This window comes from Artemia franciscana, chromosome 19 (assembly GCF_032884065.1).
Source record: "Artemia franciscana chromosome 19, ASM3288406v1, whole genome shotgun sequence".
In the NCBI taxonomy this organism is placed as follows: Eukaryota; Metazoa; Arthropoda; class Branchiopoda; order Anostraca; family Artemiidae; genus Artemia; species Artemia franciscana.
In genome coordinates, this window is record NC_088881.1 from 21,193,892 (window position 1) to 21,217,087 (window position 23,196).

Below are 23,196 nucleotides of genomic sequence, written 5' to 3' on the forward strand. Positions count from 1 at the left end.
TAATCTTTCTTTCTGTATGCGTCTGTGTCTTGAAATAAAGTTGTAGCTCTAACAGGAATCGGATTTTTGTCGCCTGACAGTTGGACAAAAAGACTCGTCGTTTGACGAAAAAATGGTGCTCATATGGGTGAATATTTGGTTCGCTTCTGTTTTGGATCAGATTTGAAAATAAAGCATGAAGAATTTTGGCTTTGTTTTTAAATAGAAATTAAAAGTTTTTATTACGAATTTTCTAGGAAGACTTTAGAGAATGTTGCTTCCAATCAAGCATGTGCCCCGGAATTGACGGCAATTTGGCTTGATCGTCTTGCTTGAGAGAACTTATTGTCTTTAGTCTTTCTTGGAGACCACTATGATTTTTACGATTTGGTCCCCTTTCCCAAACATAAATTTTCTTTCAACTTCACAAAATCACATGATTTTTTTATTAGTTATAAACTTAGCAAAACCAACCAATAAAATAAATTACATAGAATTATTTAATATAAAGACTATTAAATAATTGACAAATTAGTTAAATAAAGATTAATTAATGAAATTAATTGAATAAATGTTGTTTTTTTATCTCCTCTTCCCATAAGAACCTCTTCTTATTTTTTTTCACTCAAACATCCTCTATTCCCTCCAAATTGTTTATGACATTAGACGACGAAAACATCCTTTTGCAAACATTAACGAATGTTACTTCTGTTAGAAATTTGCTAGAATCAAGTGAGTGATAGGGCTTCTATGTATATTTTCCCCGGCGTACTTCACATTGAAAGGGTGGTCATATGGGTGAATATTTGGTTCGCTTCTGTTTTGGATCAAATTTGACAGAAAAAAAATATGAATAATTTTGGCTTTGTTTTTAGACAGAAATTAAAAGTTTTTATTACGAATTTTCTTGGGATACTTTAGAGAATTTTGCTTCCAATCAAGCATGTGGCCCGGAATTGACGGCAATTTGGATTGATCGTCTTGCTTGAGAGAACTTATTGTCTTTAGTCTTTTTTGGAGACAACTATGATTTTCACGATTTCCCAAACATAAATTGCCTTTTGACTTCACAAAATCAACTTATTTTTTTATTAGTTATAAACTTAGCAAAACCAACCTAACTTACTATTTGTGTGAAAAAAAACTTTCTCGGAAGCGTCAATGATGTATACACCAAATACTTGAAAAATAAAAAAATTTTCTGAAGGGATGGCCCAGCCATCTCAGTCTTCGTTATGTTCCTGCGATTCAAAAGTGTAGGTGCTTGAAGGACATGATGGCTATGCCAAACGAAAAGGTAGAGTTATTTGGGTATAATAATATTAAATTTACCTAATGAACCTAATAAAATCAAATTTATCTAATAAAAAGTTAAGGAAATTCTAAAAAGAAAAATCTGGAAGTGGTACTCGAAGCAGAAAATTTAGTAGGTCACATCAAGAGTAAGTATACAAATAATGATTTATCTTCTTAACATAGTTTTAAGGGTATGTACTACTCTGAACATTCTATGCTCAGGACTTAGATCCCGGTATCTTGGGGAAGTCCTGAGGACCTCTTCAAACTTTAAGGCCAGTTTTTCAATTATTGCAGTATAAAAAGGATTCGGTGTTACTAAGTCGAACTCTCAAGGTGAAATATGTCAATGTGACATACTCGAAATGAGTGCTGATCTAGAAACATTCCCGGTCAAATTCTGGCCTAAAAATACTGTCGTTTGGAATAAATACAGTCGTACTTAGCTTCACAAAAATTAATTCAGTTTTCCCACCCTTGAGTTTTCAGGAAAGGTTTGAGAATGCTATGATAAATTGGCAATAGTAAATTTGGCCTTGAAAAAACACTGTGGTAATAGATATTACGAAAATTAATTCTTAGTGCAACAAAAATTGTCTTTTTTTACTTTTGTTGGCTGTTTTATTTCACTGGCGGTACTGTCATAATTATGATTATTCATTTTATTTTATTATTCATTTTATTATTTTATTGTTTTATTTTATGATTATTCATTTTATTTAATTATTCATTTTATTGTCATAAAAGTACCAAAGTCTCTGTACAAGCTCAATGGTGTTTGTTTATTGTGATAATTAAGGAAATATTTTATTGTTTTGACCTGGAAATAGTAGCTGCTGCATTTGATTTTTTTTTTTTTTTTTATAGCTCTTTGTATTATTTAATTTATTTTTTTGAATTGTTAATTTTTGCTTAAAGCCATTATAGTTAATAGATAAATTCTACTTCTCTTCTATTTCAGTTGATAGTTCAGTTGGTACATAAGTGTCTTTAATGAAGAGCATACGGAAAGGAGGTCGCCCATTTCAAAACACAAAATTTTCCGAATCTTTAAAGAACTTAACTTTAAAGAACCGAATCTTAACTTTAAAGATTAATTATAACTTTAAATTTTCCAAAATTAATATTTTAACAAGAAGTTTCAAGTTTATAGAAATTCCTTATTTCAAAATAAAACTTTTTTTCAACACCAAATGTTCGTGAAAGTATCAACACTAGTATCCAAGTAACAATACCAAAGTAAAAAAATAACAAAGTAAAGAAAGCATCAGAGTAAAAAATGTATCAAAATAACAATAAGCAACTTGCAGAACTTACAGCCCTTGCACCGTAAATCGAAGTTGCCAGGTAAATCACTAGATCCAAGTTTTGAAGTAAACGAAGTGTCAAAGTAACAATAAGCAACTTGCAGAACTTACAGCCCTTGCACCGTAAATCGAAGTTGCCAGGTAAATCACTAGATCCAAGTTTTGAAGTAAACGAAGTGTCAAAGTAACAATAAGCAAGTTCCGTAATTCAGAGCCATTTCCTCTGGGCTAGGGACGGGGGGTTCAACCCTGGAAGCATAGTCATTTAGCCTTTGAACTTTTTTGAACAAAATGGTAATCTTAAAATTTTACTTGATGCGCTTTGCAAAAGTGGGGCGTGGGCTAGTTACTCATTGATCACTTTTGACTCTTAAAACAAAATAGAAGTTTCAATTTCCGATCAAATGAGCCGCCCCCCAAAGTTATTACGACCACCACTTCCGCAAAAACCATATATTCTAATAATAAACAACTTACATAAGTTACAATCCTTACCCCTGGGGCTATTTTCTAAAATAACGCAATTTTTCTTAGACTCGTAATTTTAGTTAGGTAAAACATTTATATTTAAAGTCAGCATTAAAATGCGATTTTGTTCATGTAGCTATTGGTATCAAAAATTCGTTTTTTAGAGTTTTGGTTACTATTGAGCCGGGTCGCTCCTTACTACAGTTCGTTACCACAAACTGTTTGATAAAATGAAATAAATTGGTCACTTCGCTGCGAGCAATTATTTAAATTTATTTTTGTAAATAGGTCTGCATGAAGTAAAAACCCGAAAATATGTACTTTTTATTTGTAATTTCCACAATTTTAAACTGCGTCCTGGCAAATAATGATGACCAGACCACAGGCACACACGCAGGGGAGGGATTCACCCACCTTAACTTTGTAAAATGCTTAATTTCCTCAGCGAAATGTTTAATTTTCCTGTGTTTTCCTGGTATTTCTTTCGTAAGAGTTGAACCCCCTTCCTCCCGAAAAAATTTCGAATAATAATTTCTCTAATTTTCTCGTCGAATAATAGTTCTTTTGCAAATAAATATTCCTATTTACTTGCCAAATTACGAAGAATGACAATGCAATAATCGTAATTTTCAGTGAGAAACCCCTTGACTTTATTGACGGCAGTGAAATCTGATAACCTTGAGTGTTTGTCGATTTGTCGCGATCGAAAAAGAACTGAACAGAGTATAATTTCTGGGCGTTCGCGCGGCCTTAAGGGCAGTGGATTTAACTGTTAAATTGGATTAATAGTTTCATTCAATACCACTTAATTACTACAGCGGAACATTGGATGTACTCATTTAACCCAGTTAGTGTAGATCTAAGACTTATTTATTTATTTTTTTTTATTATTACAAAAACTCGAAACATCAGTGTTTCTATATACCTATGAAATAAATCTGGAAAAGCAAACAAACAAAGAAACGGTGTTGCCAGACGTTTGGTTAAACGGATCGCTGCCATAAAAGTGAAAATGCGCGGAAAGCTCCATGTTTCTAGCTAAATGCCCTGAATGAAAGGTTTAGCTCCCTCCTCCCCGAAAAAAAATAAACCGATTTGAAAAACTCAATGCGGAACCGTATCAAAAAGCAATGGAATGGCGCAAATTCGCCCCGTCTGGCCACTCAGCAAAGAAATAGTATTAATTGGAGAAAATAATCATGATGTATCTTCCAAACAAATTTTCGCCATTTGAAATTTCTGCTTCTGTAGTACAGAACTATCGTTAAAACCTCAGATCATTCATAAATACTTACATCTTTATCAACAAGTGCGACTCGGCTGTGGCTTGGGCCTAAGTTGCTGAGATAAAAGTTTTATGCTTGAAAGTTTTCCCGTGCTCAACTAAAAAAAGTACTGCTGAGATACATACTTGACGCTATAGTCTAGTCCTTTGTAGTTGTTTTTTCTCCAGGTCTGTGATTACAACATCAACCGGACATTACTCAGTCAATTTTCTGGGACGGAAAGACCCCGGATCACTTTACTATTTAATTTAAAAAAAAACAATCAAAATACTTTTTCCCTTAAAATTAGTGATGAAGAATTTTCATACGCACAAAGTCCTTTACAAAACCCTCAATAATTCAAAAAGATACTGCTACAAAAAAGTACAGTCAAAACAGTACTTTAAAAAAAGTACTGCTGAGATACATACTTGACGCTATAGCCTAGTCCTTTGTAGTTTTTTTTTCCTCCAGGTCTGTGATTACAACATCAACCGGACATTACTCAGTCAATTTTCTGGGACGGAAAGACCCCGGATCACTTTACTATTTAATTTAAAAAAAAACAATCAAAATACTTTTTCCCTTAAAATTAGCAATGAAGAATTTTCATACGCACTAAGTCCTTTACAAAAACCCTCAATAATCCAAAAAGATCGAAAAACAACTTCATCTCCGCATCATTTTTCTTTCTAGCTTCCTCTGCTTCTTTTCACTAACTTCTTCAACTGGTGCTTGTTGAAAAAGCCATGGTGATATAATACTCCGCCATGCCATCCAGCCAAAACGACCAGGAATCGAGAAATAATACTTTTAGCTAAATATTTTTTGAAAAATAACTTTCGCATATAATGAATATTCGAATTGAGCGTATGTGGTGAAATTAATAGTTAGATAAATGACATTTTTTTTATTTTGGTGTGGATTAGACGAGGAAAAAAGAATAAAGTAGATTTGGAAAAAAGCTAATCTCGAAGGATGACATTAAAATTGGCCAAAAGTACCTCGAACGGGGTAAAAAGGTCTAAGAGCAATAAAGTAAAATTATACAAAGAAAGGAAAGTTAAAAAATTGGGGGGGGGGGGGAGAGCTTAGGACATCAATAGCTAAATTACCAAGAAAAAATCAAATTACCCACACAGATGTGACGTAATTTTAGTCAATTTATTATTTTATTTTACGATTTCATATCACGCTATTACTGCGTTGTTACTACAATATACTGCGTTCGTACAGAGGAGGTTTAAATGTCATGCTTTATCCTTAGCCTAAATGCTAAGTCTTAATCCAAACTAAGGGAGCAACTCTTTTTTCTGAAATAGGCGATCGATTGCGTTAGATAGAAGCAGCAATTATAGCTAAACATAGCAAATGCTTCTTTTTCAATGTAGCTACAAAATAGTACGGAAATGGCGATTTTCGTGAAATTGGTATTGCTTGAATACAACTAGACATGTAAATGTTACCTGCAAATGAAGATCTAGAGGTCAATACTAAAGGGGTCTTTTATTATTAGATAGTTTAAATAATTGAAATCCCCACCCCCTTAGAAGACTCAGAATACCTGAAAAGTACACAGTTTTTGATTTTGGCGAATCATATGATGCTTTTCTGGCAAATGAATCGTTTTTCAGCCTCTCCCTGATCAAAGAAAATATTCCAGATAGGCTTTCATTTAATTAGATTGGCCTATCCTGAATCCCCAGCTCCTTACGCTAAAGTTTGACATTTTTTTAAATGTATACAAGAGGCGTAAATTTTTTATAGTAAAGTGCCTTTTGTATATGTACCATCACCTTAAGGCGAAGTTAAAGGGGGGATCTTCCCTTTTTGATATTTTGAAAGGAGTCCGATAAGGTGACCTTACCTCACCTTTTTTATTTAATAACTCTGTTTTAGATGCCCAAAATTCTGTTAATTTTAGTTGTATTCACCGTGGATTTAACTTGTCTTTAATAACTTTTGCAGATGACGTTTTGAATCTAAGCCGTACTTTTAGTGGATGTGAAAATGCGTTTAATCAGCTTTACAATTAATATAAAAATATTGGGCTTTCTTTTAATGTTGAAAAAATTGCTGTTGTAGCTTTCAATTTTAAAGAGACAAATGGCCCTATTTTCTTATCTTTAGCTAATGTTCAAGTCCCCCTTTCTCAAAAATTACTTTACCTTGGAATGCCTATTGGAAAAAATATGAAAGAAACTGTGAAATTATTCCTTGAAAATTTGAAGAAAAAACTGAGAATTGCTTATGCTTCAATTGTATCTAATATTAAACACATTGATAAATTAAATCTTGCGAAAATTTATAATAGCCTAGTTGTACCTCATCTCCTTTCTCTTTGTCCGGTTTGGCAGTTTTTTAGTGAACCTCAGAAACTATCTGTTCGTAGAGTATATTTTCATTATGCTAAATTCCTTCTCAGTTACCCTCCTTGGACTAGAAATAGTTACTTAATGAGCAAATTCCGCCTAGTTTCTCCTACATCTATTATTGATAAAAGGCTTCATGATTTTTGTTCTTCTATGTTGATAGTGTCTCACCCATGGTCAGCATTACTTATTCAATTGTTTGTTTGTGTTGATTTGCATTTATTTGTAGTTTTTTTTATTATAATTTAATTATAATACTCTTTAAAAGATCTAACTTGATCATCCAAGGCGTTACTAATATGTTTCATATAGGCTATTTTAATGACTTGGCCACGCACAGTGTCTTTTGATTTACCTCAATACTTAGCTTTGAAAATATTCTTAATATTCTTATATACTTTTAATATTCTTATATAAAATAACCCTTGTGTTCAATGAATATTATGTAATATTCTTCTTATAAGCTCAGTTTGAAGAACTCTTCTTGACCTCTGTAGCTCCTCTACTTTCACAATATATTCTTCCAATTTCGTCTCCTTTTCTCTTGCATCTCTTTCAGCTGCATCTCGTTCTGACGCAAATCGTTCTGATATTGCCTTTTCTTCTGCCAGGATTTTGTCAAAATTACGCTGCGTCTTCTCCAGCTCAATAACCTAAAATGAAACTGATATTGAAAAACACAAGCAGCCACTAACAAGATGGAATCCTTAGGCAATTTTCAACAAGGGTTCAGCATCAATCCTCAAAGGCTTTCATGACATATTAACACAAGTTCCAAGCACAAAGCCACCTTTGAACAGAAATTAACGCAACATAAGTTAAATCAAATTGATTCATCACTTTCGGGATAAACTAACCGATTCGGCAGATTCCTTTTACCATCAGCATACAAAAGGTTATTCCGCCACTCTAGAGCCAGTAATGTTCAACTAACTTTTATAGCAATCAGTTTCAAAATGCTCGATACTAGGTACTATTTGAGGTAGCATAAGCGTACACACGACATCGGTTGCTGTAAGTATAACCCTTGTGTTCAATCATATGATTTGTGTTTTCTTTTTTCAAAATAGTGGCTTGTCAATCGGTCTAAAAAGTTTGTGCTATTTCATTACTAATTTTAGTTTACACATACAATGAAAACAGTGTTGACAACTGTACTATTTGGTAAAGATATTGTTTTTGTTGAACGTAAAGTTCAAAGAAAATTATCTTTTTCGGTTTAGCAAATAAACAAAAGACATGAGAGAGTCAATCAGCAATATAGCAGAAACTAGCAAACTACAGAAACGTGTTTTCTTTTGTTTACGGTTTTTTTTTTTTTTTAAGGATAAAACTTTTTGTGGTAGGATTTCTTATTTAAGCCGATTAACAGATCCAGTTTATAGGTTTTGGACTGGATGAGAGATATTCCTAGGCTTTCTGATCGAATTTCGCAGACTTTTACGACAGTATCACTGATCTGCTTGGATAAAGTCCATAAAAAGACTATATTCCGTTTTGACAGCTTTATTATTTTCTGTCGAAAATTTCAATATATTTATATTTCATTCTTTTAACATTTTTGACCCAAGTTCTTTAACAATTTTCCCATTCCTGAATACTAATCCCCACCGTATGCAGGCGCTCCGAAAATTTTGTTACTAACACGAATAAATAAGAAAAAAAACACAAGCTTAAAATACAGTCACCTGTTTAATAAAAGTGAAGTCATTTGGAAAAACTCAACGGAATAAAAAGTCAGAAGGAGAAAGGATTCCAACGAAATTTAAGCCAACTGTAATAAAATGGGTATTGAATTCTAATCGAAAATGTAATGTCCATTTAAAAATAGCATTTCATACGATTGTGCTCAACTAAGGTCCCTTATTTTATCCCATGACAGATATATAATCAAGGTTTACAGGATGGCTGTAGTTTGTCTCCAAGCACTGGGCGACCCTGGATAAAGATCTTTTGAACTAATATACCCCCTCGCCAGTTGTAAATGCACCCAAAGGTACACAGACAATAGACACGGGAGAGAGACACACATACTCTTCACGACATATATACATGACTTAAAAGGAAAGTTTTACCTGTGACTCGAGGTGTTGACTTTTTCTATCAGTCTCAGCTTTGGATGTTGCAATTGACTTGATCTCATTAGCCATATCTGCATTTTCAGCCGCCAAAGTTGCCTTAGCTTTTTCCAACGCTTCCATTATTTTCTTGGCGTTGTCCATCTGTTCTTGCAAAACTGCCAGTTCTTGACTATGTTTTTGCCTCATTTCCATTAACTGGCTCTCGTGATGACCAGATTCTTCCTCAAGGCTCTTCTTCAGTAATGCTAATTCCTGTTCGCGTTTTGTTCTCAGCTCTTGCTCCGCAGCAGTTGTGGCCTTAAGAGCCTCGAATTCTTTATTTGATTCTTGAAGGGCTATCTGTTCCTTGTTGAGCCTGAAAATAAATAATTTTTAACAACAGCACCGTTTTCGGTAGCAGCAACTGCCAATTGCCAACTGCAGATAGCAGAAGAACTGCCAATTTTCCGCTCGACCTACTCCCCACACTACTCTTTTGGCAATACCCAGCCCAAGTTATTTCAAGAAGCGAGTAACGGACCTCTTACGTTTTATTAAATATTTTCCAAAAACTTTCGTGCAATTAAAAAGATAAAAATCGGTTGAGTAAACTTACTATTTATTTACATGTTATGGGAATAAAACCAATTGAAAGCACAATTTTCATTAAAAGAACTTCCTGTCTAATTTTGTCCTGCTTAATTAGCAACTTTCGGGCTAGCATAGGGTGACTTTTTATACCAAAGGCTTATCCAAGGTTTGAATCACTACTATAGGGTGACACTACTTCCTAGTCTTTAAAAGTTCTCAAGTTGAGTTTAATACTTTTTTTTGCAAAATAGTTAGAAAGTGAATAATATTTCGAGGAGAAGACAAGAAAAGTGATATAAGCTGAATTATAAATATAATTCCACACATAATTATACCTATAGAATAAAAGATAAAAACTGACAATAGAGATTTTCAGAAAAAAAAACTATCCGTTAGCCAGGGAAATACAAATTTAGAAGAAGAAGAACACAAGAAAAATTCATATTAAATATGTGACAGGTTTATATTAGCAGTCAAGTCAACTCTCCAACATTCCAGTTACATGAATTCAGGAAAATTTGGTGGTGGAGGGGGGGGGGACAAAACAAATTTTTATGTATCTACAAGGAGGAGATATGTGTCTTTTCTGTCATTTTGTTAAAATAAGATACAAAAAACGGCATTTTTTCGATGAAAATACCCAAAAGTTTCCTTTTAATCTGTGTGTGTACGTGTGGAGGGGGCGGGGAGAGAAAAACTAGAGGTCCCCCTCCCCAAATGGACGCCACTGTAATGTTAATAGTTACTGCGTACACCACTTTGTCATTTTTGACCTATGGACCGACACACGCCACCACTATGAATGTTATTGTTTATAATAGCATTATTATTGCTGTTTATAAACAGTCGGTCTTGCTAGTATAAACAAAATATCATTCAAAAACAGATAAAAAACAAGTAAATTAGATACTGTACAAATATAACAAAAGGGTATGAAAAGATGGCAAAACCGGAAAATAAAGTTCATGGACAAAATTTGACAAATTCATGTGAATAATAGCCATTTGATGTCAACCGGCAAAATATTAAGGGTAGTGACAATAACAGCAGGAGCCAAGAGCTCGTATGGTACTTATGGCGGGGTCGGAAGAGCCGTGTTTTCCAAGATTTCAGTTTCCCCCTCCAACTCCTCCCCCCTTAATGTCACTGGATCCGGTCGGGATATTTAAACAAGAGCTCTGAGATACGAGGTCGTTCTAAATATACAATGTCATTAATATCCGATAACCCGTTCTTAAGTTTAAAATGCCTCATTCTTTCTAATTTTTCTTAATTAACCGTCCTTCCACTCCCCCCCCCCCCAGATGGTCGAATTGGGGAAGCGACTATTTTTATTTTAATCTGGTCGGGTCTCTGATACCCCTACCAACTTTCAGCGATCGCTATATTGATCACTTATCTAGTTTCGGATCTTCTTCATGTAAAAATTGGGGTGGTCCGGATTCGAGCCTGAGACCTCTCGCACCACATGCTAGAATTCTACCCCTAAACCATAAGTCATACTTAAGAAGAAAAATCATTTGTTTCATTGGCAAATAAAATTCTTTTTTAAAATTTTAATACCAAGTGCCATAAAATATACAATAGAAGGATATTAACAAGTGAGAAGGATTGGCCTTAACGCTACCTGTATCTATAAATAAATTTTACAGTTTTTTTTTTGAAATAATAACTAATATTGCCAAAAGAGCCCATGAAGAAAATTATCGATATTTTGACTTGGTATATCTTAATATAGACTAGTCCAAACAATTTCACAATCAATACAATAGAAATAGTTTAACTTAATCTCCAAATATTTCAGGCTTGATATAAGGAAACTTACCACCTTTAATTAGATCTTTATTTAAATAAAATAAAATAATCTGCAATTTAAACTTGTTTTAGGACTTTTAGTTCTAATGAAAAGTTGGCGTTAGTGACGCAAGTAGCGACACGGTAGTAGAGTGGCGTAAGAGGTATTTTATTTCTATTAAAGCCAAAGTACGTGAGTTCCTTGTTTCATCAGTTTCCTGTATTCTTTACTATGGAAAAAAAAATATGGAATAAATGGAAAAAAAAAATACAAGAAGGTGGTTGAGAAACAATAAAAAGAAAAAGAGTCCGGTGCGAGAGAGGCCGATGTGATTAATTTCCTATAAGGCTTTCAAAGGGAATTGGGCATAATGGGTAAACAAGAATTAGGAGGGCGTTGTCAAACTGGAAATTTACTTCAAACTCTAAGGACTCGTTCATCTTAACAAAACGAATTTAGTAAAATAAAACAATAAAAATTGAGATTTTTCTCAATTATTGTTTCAAACAATAAAATTGAGATTTCCAGAAAAAAAAACTATCCACTAGGTTAGCAAGGGAAACATAAAGAAAAAGAAAAAAGAAAAAAGAAAAAAGATCAATGTTCAAAAACAGTCAAAGTAGACGGGATTCCTATACCCCAAGAAAATATATTCTTGTCCTAATACAAAAAAAAACATAAAAAAAAAATACCGAAAAGTGGATTCCAGGTTTCCTAAATTATAATCAGTAAAACCTTGTTGGTGATGCGGTTCAATTACCTTCAGTATGTGTACAACGATTGAGGATCGTTGTTCCCCTGAATGAATCGATTTCGGGACTAACGAAGACCATGAAAATAGAATAGCACCACTGAATATCAAACAGTTCGTGGTAACGAACTGCAGTAAGGAGCGACCCGGCTCAATAGTAAACGAAACTCTAAAAAACGGAATTTTGATGCTAAAATATACATCAAAAGAATCAGATTTTCATACTGATTTTAAATATCAGCTGATTTTAAATTATATTTTAAATATAATAAGTTTCATTAAATTTAGTCTTTGTCATCAAAAGTTACGAGCCTGAAAAAATTTGCCTTATTTTAGAAAATAGAGGAAAACACACCTTAAAAGTCCGAGAATTTTAACGAAAATCACACCATCGCATTCGGAGTATCAGAGAACCCTATACCAAAATTTCCAAGCTCCTATCTCCAAAAATGTGGAATTCCGTATTTTTTGCCAGAAGACAAATCACGGGTGCGTGTTTATTTATTTATTTATTTTTTTTTTGCCAGGGGTAATCGTATCAACCAAGTGGTCCTAGAATATCGCAAAATGGCTCATTCTAACGGAAATGAAAAGTTCAAGTTTGACTCTTTGCCACAATTCTGCTTTTTAAAACAATTAGAAGCTTTAGCGTAAAGAGCGAGGGATTGCGGAGGGGACAACCCATTTCATATACGGAGTAATTTCTGTTCGTTTTAAGTTTTAATGTCGCTCCTTACTTTCAGTTAAAAAAAACTAGTTTTTTTTATGTAATCCTACAAGGAAGTATGCAAAGGCAAGACGTCCACATATTGGACTGGGAAGAGATTAGAAGAACAGATTGAAATTCTAGGTGGGTGGAAAAATCAGAAGCTTAAAACAGAGCGGTGGGAATATGTTAGAAAACTCGAGACTGAGACTTACCTCTCTTCAAGATCAGATAAACTGGTTTCATGTTTATCTTTCAGCTCTGCCAACTGTTTTGATTGGGCTACTAAAGACTCCATATCAGTCTGCATGCGAACCAGTCTATCTTGAACCTCTGAACGTGCACCCTCAGATTCTTGAAGGCGACTGGTGAGCTCTGACACCTAAAGAAGATATATTGAATTAATTTAGGGCCCTGTAAGGGAGGGAGGGTGCCCAAAATTTATATGTATTAACACGACAAACTCAGTCCAAATCTCTACAAAAAAAAAGAAAAAACAAACGCATCTAGCACTGCATTTGCAATTATAAAATATAAAATTATTAAACCAAGTTTTTATTGACTTAAACTACATACTAACATGAAAATTTTTTCCCCGATTCTAAAGCAACAAATCTTTTGTACTAGTTTACACGATAATTTTGGAGCTTACCCACCGATCATTAGTTCCATTTTCAGGTTGCTTTACAGTAAAATATAGGTATATGTACATCCTTCTAGCATTGTAAAAGGGTGTGGAGATCCCACATTAGGCAGAGTTAATATCAGACTATGAACCAGGTCGGCTTTCTACACATTCATACAAATCCACACGACTCCACCAAAATTAACATCTATGCCTATTCTAACTCAAAATTGTAGAATTAATACAATGATAAGGCCTAATAGAAATAAAAAGTAGGGAAAAGCTAGGGAAAATTGAAAAAAATGAAAATAATTATGTTAATAGAAAAAAAAAATTACTAGAAATACAGAAATTAACATATAGAATTTTGATATAATAAATAAGAAAAAAAAACACAAGCATAAAATACAGTCACCTGCTTAATAAAAGTGAAGTCATTTGGAAAAACTCAACGGAATAAAAAGTCAGAAGAAGAAAGGATTCCAACGAAATTTAAGCGAACAGTAATAAAATGGGTATCGAATTCTAATCGAAAATGTAATGTCCATTTGAAAATAGCATTTCATACGATTGTGCTCAACTAAGGTCCCTTATTTTATCCTTATTTTATAGGAAGGGTGTGCGAAAGCACAGGTTGGCTGGCCCCCAACCCCCCATTGCACTTCCTGGCTGAAGGGCCAAGAAACGGAGATCAGCACCGCCGGTACGGACTGTAAAGTCGAATGCCGTATCCTTTACCTTTACCTTTTTTTTTACCTTATTTTATCCCATGTACAGATATATAATCAAGGTTTACAGGATGGCTGTAGTTTGTCTCCAAGCACTGGGCGACCCTGGATAAAGATCTTTTGAACTAATCTACCCCCTCGCCAGTTGTAAATACACCCAAAGGTACACAGACAATAGACATGGGAGAGAGACACACATACTCTTCACGAAATATATACATGACTTAAAAGGAAAGTTTTACCTGTGACTCGAGGTGTTTTCTTTTTCTATCAGTCTCAGCTTTGGATGTTGCAATTGACTTGATCTCATTAGCCATATCTGCATTTTCAGCCGCCAAAGTTGCCTTAGCTTTTTCCAACGCTTCCATTATTTTCTTGGCGTTGTCCATCTGTTCTTGCAAAACTGCCAGTTCTTGACTATGTTTTTGCCTCATTTCCATTAACTGGCTCTCGTGATGACCAGATTCTTCCTCAAGGCTCTTCTTCAGTAATGCTAATTCCTGTTCGCGTTTTGTTCTCAGCTCTTGCTCCGCAGCAGTTGTGGCCTTAAGAGCCTCGAATTCTTTATTTGATTCTTGAAGGGCTATGTGTTCCTTGTTGAGCCTGAAAATAAATAATTTTTAACAACAGCACCGTTTTCGGTAGCAGCAACTGCCAATTGCCAACTGCAGATAGCAGAAGAACTGCCAATTTTCCGCTCGACCTACTCCCCACACTGCTCTTTTGGCAATACCCAGCCCAAGTTATTTCAAGAAGCGAGTAACGGACCTCTTACGTTTTATTAAATATTTTCCAAAAACTTTCGTGCAATTAAAAAGATAAAAATCGGTTGAGTAAACTTACTATTTATTTACATGTTATGGGAATAAAACCAATTGAAAGCACAATTTTCATTAAAAGAACTTCCTGTCTAATTTTGTCCTGTTTAATTAGCAACTTTCGGGCTAGCATAGGGTGACTTTTTATACCAAAGGCTTATCCAAGATTTGAATCACTACTATAGGGTGACACTACTTCCTAGTCTTTAAAAGTTCTCAAGTTGAGTTTAATACTTTTTTTTGCAAAATAGTTAGAAAGTGAATAATATTTCGAGGAGAAGACAAAAAAAGTGATATAAGCTGAATTATAAATATAATTCCACACATAATTATACCTATAGAATAAAAGATAAAAACTGACAATAGAGATTTTCAGAAAAAAAAACTATCCGTTAGCCAGGGAAATACAAATTTAGAAGAAGAAGAACACAAGAAAAATTCATATTAAATATGTGACAGGTTTATATTAGCAGTCAAGTCAACTCTCCAACATTCCAGTTACATGAATTCAGGAAAATTTGGTGGTGGAGGGGGGGGGACAAAACAAATTTTTATGTATCTACAAGGAGGAGATATGTGTCTTTTCTGTCATTTTGTTAAAATAAGATACAAAAAACGGCATTTTTTCGATGAAAATACCCCAAAAGTTTCCTTTTAATCTGTGTGTGTACGTGTGGAGGGGGCGGGGAGAGAAAAACTAGAGGTCCCCCTCCCCAAATGGACGCCACTGTAATGTTAATAGTTACTGCGTACAACACTTTGTCATTTTTGACCTATGGACCGACACACGCCACCACTATGAATGTTATTGTTTATAATAGCATTATTATTGCTGTTTATAAACAGTCGGTCTTGCTAGTATAAACAAAATATCATTCAAAAACAGATAAAAAACAAGTAAATTAGATACTGTACAAATATAACAAAAGGGTATGAAAAGATGGCAAAACCGGAAAATAAAGTTCATGGACAAAATTTGACAAATTCATGTGAATAATAGCCATTTGATGTCAACCGGCAAAATATTAAGGGTAGTGACAATAACAGCAGGAGCCAAGAGCTCGTATGGTACTTATGGCGGGGTCGGAAGAGCCGTGTTTTCCAAGATTTCAGTTTCCCCCTCCAACTCCTCCCCCCTTAATGTCACTGGATCCGGTCGGGATATTTAAACAAGAGCTCTGAGATACGAGGTCGTTCAAAATATACAATGTCATTAATATCCGATAACCCGTTCTTAAGTTTAAAATGCCTCATTCTTTCTAATTTTTCTTAATTAACCGTCCTTCCACTCCCCCCCCCCCCCCAGATGGTCGAATTGGGGAAGCGACTATTTTTATTTTAATCTGGTCGGGTCTCTGATACCCCTACCAACTTTCAGCGATCGCTATATTGATCACTTATCTAGTTTCGGATCTTCTTCATGTAAAAATTGGGGTGGTCCGGATTCGAGCCTGAGACCTCTCGCACCACATGCTAGAATTCTACCCCTAAACCATAAGTCATACTTAAGAAGAAAAATCAATTGTTTCATTGGCAAATAAAATTCTTTTTTAAAATTTTAATACCAAGTGCCATAAAATATACAATAGAAGGATATTAACAAGTGAGAAGGATTGGCCTTAACGCTACCTGTATCTATAAATAAATTTTACAGTTTTTTTTTTTGAAATAATAACTATTATTGCCAAAAGAGCCCATGAAGAAAATTATCGATATTTTGACTTGGTATATCTTAATATAGACTAGTCCAAACAATTTCACAATCAATACAATAGAAATAGTTTAACTTAATCTCCAAATATTTCAGGCTTGATATAAGGAAACTTACCACCTTTAATTAGATCTTTATTTAAATAAAATAAAATAATCTGCAATTTAAACTTGTTTTAGGACTTTTAGTTCTAATGAAAAGTTGGCGTTAGTGACGCAAGTAGCGACACGGTAGTAGAGTGGCGTAAGAGGTATTTTATTTCTATTAAAGCCAAAGTACGTGAGTTCCTTGTTTCATCAGTTTCCTGTATTCTTTACTATGGAAAAAAAATATGGAATAAATGGAAAAAAAAAAATACAAGAAGGTGGTTGAGAAACAATAAAAAGAAAAAGAGTCCGGTGCGAGAGAGGCCGATGTGATTAATTTTTTATAAGGCTTTCAAAGAGAATTGGGCATAATGGGTAAACAAGAATTAGGAGGGCGTTGTCAAACTGGAAATTTACTTCAAACTCTAAGGACTCGTTCATCTTAACAAAACGAATTTAGTAAAAAGGAAACTATAATTGAAGAAAAGAGAAAAACCAAGAAATTCAGAGGAAAGTTTCTTGGATGTGAAAGTGTCCGGGGTTTCTTTTCACAAATCAAATCCTTTTCGACATTTTCACTTATCAAATACAATATTTATGCCTCAAGAACAATAAAATTGAGATTTCCAGAAAAAAAAACTATCCACTAGGTTAGCAAGGGAAACATAAAGAAAAAGAAAAAAGAAAAAAGAAAAAAGATCAATGTTCAAAAACAGTCAAAGTAGACGGGATTCCTATACCCCAAGAAAATATATTCTTGTCCTAATACAAAAAAAAACATAAAAAAAAAATACCGAAAAGTGGATTCCAGGTTTCCTAAATTATAATCAGTAAAACCTTGTTGGTGATGCGGTTCAATTACCTTCAGTATGTGTACAACGATTGAGGATCGTTGTTCCCCTGAATGAATCGATTTCGGGACTAACGAAGACCATGAAAATAGAATAGCACCACTGAATATCAAACAGTTCGTGGTAACGAACTGCAGTAAGGAGCGACCCGGCTCAATAGTAAACGAAACTCTAAAAAACGGAATTTTGATGCTAAAATATACATCAAAAGAATCAGATTTTCATACTGATTTTAAATATCAGCTGATTTTAAATTATATTTTAAATATAATAAGTTTCATTAAATTTAGTCTTTGTCATCAAAAGTTACGAGCCTGAAAAAATTTGCCTTATTTTAGAAAATAGAGGAAAACACACCTTAAAAGTCCGAGAATTTTAACGAAAATCACACCATCGCATTCGGAGTATCAGAGAACCCTATACCAAAATTTCAAAGCTCCTATCTCCAAAAATGTGGAATTCCGTATTTTTTGCCAGAAGACAAATCACGGGTGCGTGTTTATTTATTTATTTATTTTTATTTTTTTGCCAGGGGTAATCGTATCAACCAAGTGGTCCTAGAATATCGCAAAATGGCTCATTCTAACAGAAATGAAAAGTTCAAGTTTGACTCTTTGCCACAATTCTGCTTTTTAAAACAATTAGAAGCTTTAGCGTAAAGAGCGAGGGATTGCGGAGGGGACAACCCATTTCATATACGGAGTAATTTCTGTTCGTTTTAAGTTTTAATGTCGCTCCTTACTTTCAGTTAAAAAAAACTAGTTTTTTTTATGTAATCCTACAAGGAAGTATGCAAAGGCAAGACGTCCACATATTGGACTGGGAAGAGATTAGAAGAACAGATTGAAATTCTAGGTGGGTGGAAAAATCAGAAGCTTAAAACAGAGCGGTGGGAATATGTTAGAAAACTCGAGACTGAGACTTACCTCTCTTCAAGATCAGATAAACTGGTTTCATGTTTATCTTTCAGCTCTGCCAACTGTTTTGATTGGGCTACTAAAGACTCCATATCAGTCTGCATGCGAACCAGTCTATCTTGAACCTCTGAACGTGCACCCTCAGATTCTTGAAGGCGACTGGTGAGCTCTGACACCTAAAGAAGATATATTGAATTAATTTAGGGCCCTGTAAGGGAGGGAGGGTGCCCAAAATTTATATGTATTAACACGACAAACTCAGTCCAAATCTCTACAAAAAAAAAAGAAAAAACAAACGCATCTAGCACTGCATTTGCAATTATAAAATATAAAATTATTAAACCAAGTTTTTATTGACTTAAACTACATACTAACATGAAAATTTTTTTCCGATTCTAAAGCAACAAATCTTTTGTACTAGTTTACACGATAATTTTGGAGCTTACCCACCGATCATTAGTTCCATTTTCAGGTTGCTTTACAGTAAAATATAGGTATATGTACATCCTTCTAGCATTGTAAAAGGGTGTGGAGATCCCACATTAGGCAGAGTTAATATCAGACTATGAACCAGGTCGGCTTTCTACACATTCATACAAATCCACACGACTCCACCAAAATTAACCTCTATGCCTATTCTAACTCAAAATTGTAGAATTAATACAATGATAAGGCCTAATAGAAATAAAAAGTAGGGAAAAGCTAGGGAAAATTCAAAAAAATGAAAATAATTATGTTAATGGAAAAAAAAAATTACTAGAAATACAGAAATTAACATATAGAATTTTGATATAATAAATAAGAAAAAAAACACAAGCATAAAATACAGTCACCTGCTTAATAAAAGTGAAGTCATTTGGAAAAACTCAACGGAATAAAAAGTCAGAAGAAGAAAGAATTCCAACGAAATTTAAGCGAACTGTAATAAAATGGGTATCGAATTCTAATCGAAAATGTAATATCCATTTGAAAATAGCATTTCATACGATTGTGCTCAACTAAGGTCCCTTATTTTATCCTTATTTTATAGGAAGGGTGTGCGAAAGCACAGGTTGGCTGGCCCCCAACCCCCCATTGCACTTCCTGGCTGAAGGGCCAAGAAACGGAGATCAGCACCGCCGGTACGGACTGTAAAGTCGAATGCCGTATCCTTTACCTTTACCTTTTTTTTTTACCTTATTTTATCCCATGTACAGATATATAATCAAGGTTTACAGGATGGCTGTAGTTTGTCTCCAAGCACTGGGCGACCCTGGATAAAGATCTTTTGAACTAATCTACCCCCTCGCCAGTTGTAAATACACCCAAAGGTACACAGACAATAGACATGGGAGAGAGACACACAAACTCTTCACGAAATATATACATGACTTAAAAGGAAAGTTTTACCTGTGACTCGAGGTGTTTTCTTTTTCTATCAGTCTCAGCTTTGGATGTTGCAATTGACTTGATCTCATTAGCCATATCTGCATTTTCAGCCGCCAAAGTTGCCTTAGCTTTTTCCAACGCTTCCATTATTTTCTTGGCGTTGTCCATCTGTTCTTGCAAAACTGCCAGTTCTTGACTATGTTTTTGCCTCATTTCCATTAACTGGCTCTCGTGATGACCAGATTCTTCCTCAAGGCTCTTCTTCAGTAATGCTAATTCCTGTTCGCGTTTTGTTCTCAGCTCTTGCTCCGCAGCAGTTGTGGCCTTAAGAGCCTCGAATTCTTTATTTGATTCTTGAAGGGCTATGTGTTCCTTGTTGAGCCTGAAAATAAATAATTTTTAACAACAGCACCGTTTTCGGTAGCAGCAACTGCCAATTGCCAACTGCAGATAGCAGAAGAACTGCCAATTTTCCGCTCGACCTACTCCCCACACTACTCTTTTGGCAATACCCAGCCCAAGTTATTTCAAGAAGCGAGTAACGGACCTCTTACGTTTTATTAAATATTTTCCAAAAACTTTCGTGCAATTAAAAAGATAAAAATCGGTTGAGTAAACTTACTATTTATTTACATGTTATGGGAATAAAACCAATTGAAAGCACAATTTTCATTAAAAGAACTTCCTGTCTAATTTTGTCCTGTTTAATTAGCAACTTTCGGGCTAGCATAGGGTGACTTTTTATACCAAAGGCTTATCCAAGGTTTGAATCACTACTATAGGGTGACACTACTTCCTAGTCTTTAAAAGTTCTCAAGTTGAGTTTAATACTTTTTTTTGCAAAATAGTTAGAAAGTGAATAATATTTCGAGGAGAAGACAAAAAAAGTGATATAAGCTGAATTATAAATATAATTCCACACATAATTATACCTATAGAATAAAAGATAAAAACTGACAATAGAGATTTTCAGAAAAAAAAACTATCCGTTAGCCAGGGAAATACAAATTTAGAAGAAGAAGAACACAAGAAAAATTCATATTAAATATGTGACAGGTTTATATTAGCAGTCAAGTCAACTCTCCAACATTCCAGTTACATGAATTCAGGAAAATTTGGTGGTGGAGGGGGGGGGGACAAAACAAATTTTTATGTATCTACAAGGAGGAGATATGTGTCTTTTCTGTCATTTTGTTAAAATAAGATACAAAAAAAGGCATTTTTTCGATGAAAATACCCCAAAAGTTTCCTTTTAATCTGTGTGTGTACGTGTGGAGGGGGCGGGGAGAGAAAAACTAGAGGTCCCCCTCCCCAAATGGACGCCACTGTAATGTTAATAGTTACTGCGTACACCACTTTGTCATTTTTGACCTATGGACCGACACACGCCACCACTATGAATGTTATTGTTTATAATAGCATTATTATTGCTGTTTATAAACAGTCGGTCTTGCTAGTATAAACAAAATATCATTCAAAAACAGATAAAAAACAAGTAAATTAGATAATGTACAAATATAACAAAAGGGTATGAAAAGATGGCAAAACCAGAAAATAAAGTTCATGGACAAAATTTGACAAATTCATGTGAATAATAGCCATTTGATGTCAACCGGCAAAATATTAAGGGTAGTGATAATAACAGCAGGAGCCAAGAGCTCGTATGGTACTTATGGCGAGGTCGGAAGAGCCAAGAACTTCTTCCCACAAAGTTTCATTACGATCTCCCTACTCTAAGTGTTTTCCAAGATTTCAGTTTCCCCCTCCAACTCCTCCCCCCTCAATGTTACTGGATCCGGTCGGGATATTTAAACAAGAGCTCTAAGATACGAGGTCGTTCTAAATATCCAATGTCATTAATATCCGATAACCCGTTCGTAAGTTTAAAATGCCTCATTCTTTCTATTTTTTCTTAATTAACCGTCCTTCCACTCCCCCCCCCCAGATGGTCGAATTGGGGAAGCGACTATTTCTAATTTAATCTGGTCGGGTCTCTGATACCCCTACCAACTTTCAGCGTTCGCCATATTGATCACGTATCTAGTTTCGGATCTTCTTCATGTAAAAATTGGCTGAGACTTACCTCTCTTCAAGATCAGATAAACTAGTTTCATGTTTTTCTTTTAGCTCTGCCAAATGTTTTGATTTCACCTCCTCTTCTGCAAGCGCCTGACTTAAATCGGAAACCTTCTCTTCCATTGCCTTTTTCTCCTTTGAAACCTCATCTGCTAAAGCCAAGTCTTCGTCTAATTTTTTCAAACGTGCTTCAATTTGTACTTTCCTAAATACACTTTTTCTTCTTTCTGATATCTTCTATCGAAAAGAATAAGCCATTAGCAACAACATTAAGTTGAAAATAGTAATTCCAAATTTAAATCTTCGTTCTAATAGGGGATGGGCGGGGGAGAGAGATCTAAGACTAAGAGCATTCGAGATGTGTTCACCCAGGGTAAGGAAGTATTAATATTTGGGCTGGTAAGTATAACTGTTCACATAATATTACAAGTTTCCTCAAAAGCGTTTCGACCTTGCTTGATAATAATTTTCATTTTGAAAATAACCCCAAAAGCAATTTTTTCTATTTTGGGCTAGGCAAAACGTAAAAAACAGGTATTTTCAAGAAACTAACCTGAGAACCCAATTTTATAGTTTTTCATACTCTATATTACAAGTGAACAACATAATTTAAAGTTCGAATCCTTTGTGACACTGGTCAAAGTTTGTAGCTTGCGGCCCCTCAGGGATTCTGGGGGAGTAAGTCATTCCCAAAGACATGGTTATTATGGTTTTTGACTATGTGGAACAAAATAGCTATCTCAAAACTTTGATCCGTTGACTTTGGGAGAAAAATGAGCGCGGGAGCGGGCCTAGGTACCCTCCAACTTTTTTTGTCACTTAAAAAGGGCACTAGATTTTTTCATTTCCGCTATAATGAGCCCTCTTGAGACATTCTAGGACCACTTGGTCAATACGATGACCTCTGAAAAAAAAAAAAAAAAAAAAAACACGCCCCCGTGATTTGTCTTCAGAAAAAAATACGAAATTCCGCATTTTTGTAGATTGGAGCTTGAAATTTTTGCTGTAGGGTTCTCTGATACGCTGAGTGCGATGGTGTGATTTTCGTTAAGATTCCATGACATTAAGGGTCTGTTTCCCCCTATTTTCCAAAATAAGGCAAATTTTCTCAGGCTCGTAACTTTTGATGACAAAGACTAAATTTGATGAAACTTACATATTTAAAATCAGCATGAAAATCTGATGTATCTTTTTCGTTCATTTAATTCCTCGCTTGAAAGTTCTCCCAACATATTCCCCTCTTATTAACCCCTCCCCCCCAACCCAAAAATGCTCGTAATTACCGTTAATTTTACAATTTAACTTTTTGTGACAACTCAGCTTTTTAAAACAATAAAAAAAACTTTAGCGTAAAGAGCAAGGCGTCGAAGAGGGGACAACCCCTTTCATATACGGAATAATTTTGATACACGGAATAAATTTTGAT

The 23,196-nt window shown here is 34.6% G+C and overlaps 1 protein-coding gene across 1 annotated transcript in view; it reads right to left on the bottom strand.

The window, feature by feature from the left end:
* The window catches only part of LOC136039406 (myosin-9-like), a gene marked incomplete at its 5' end in the record, with an annotated part of 52,607 nt that extends 30,610 nt beyond the window's left edge, over positions 1-21,997 (bottom strand). Inside the window, 6 exon segments of the mRNA XM_065723129.1 lie at positions 8,763-9,123; positions 12,806-12,972; positions 14,186-14,546; positions 18,336-18,502; positions 19,716-20,076; positions 21,778-21,997. Of these exon segments, the coding sequence (XP_065579201.1) occupies positions 8,763-9,123; positions 12,806-12,972; positions 14,186-14,546; positions 18,336-18,502; positions 19,716-20,076; positions 21,778-21,997 (1,637 nt within the window).
* Positions 21,998-23,196: the final 1,199 nt, after the last annotated feature.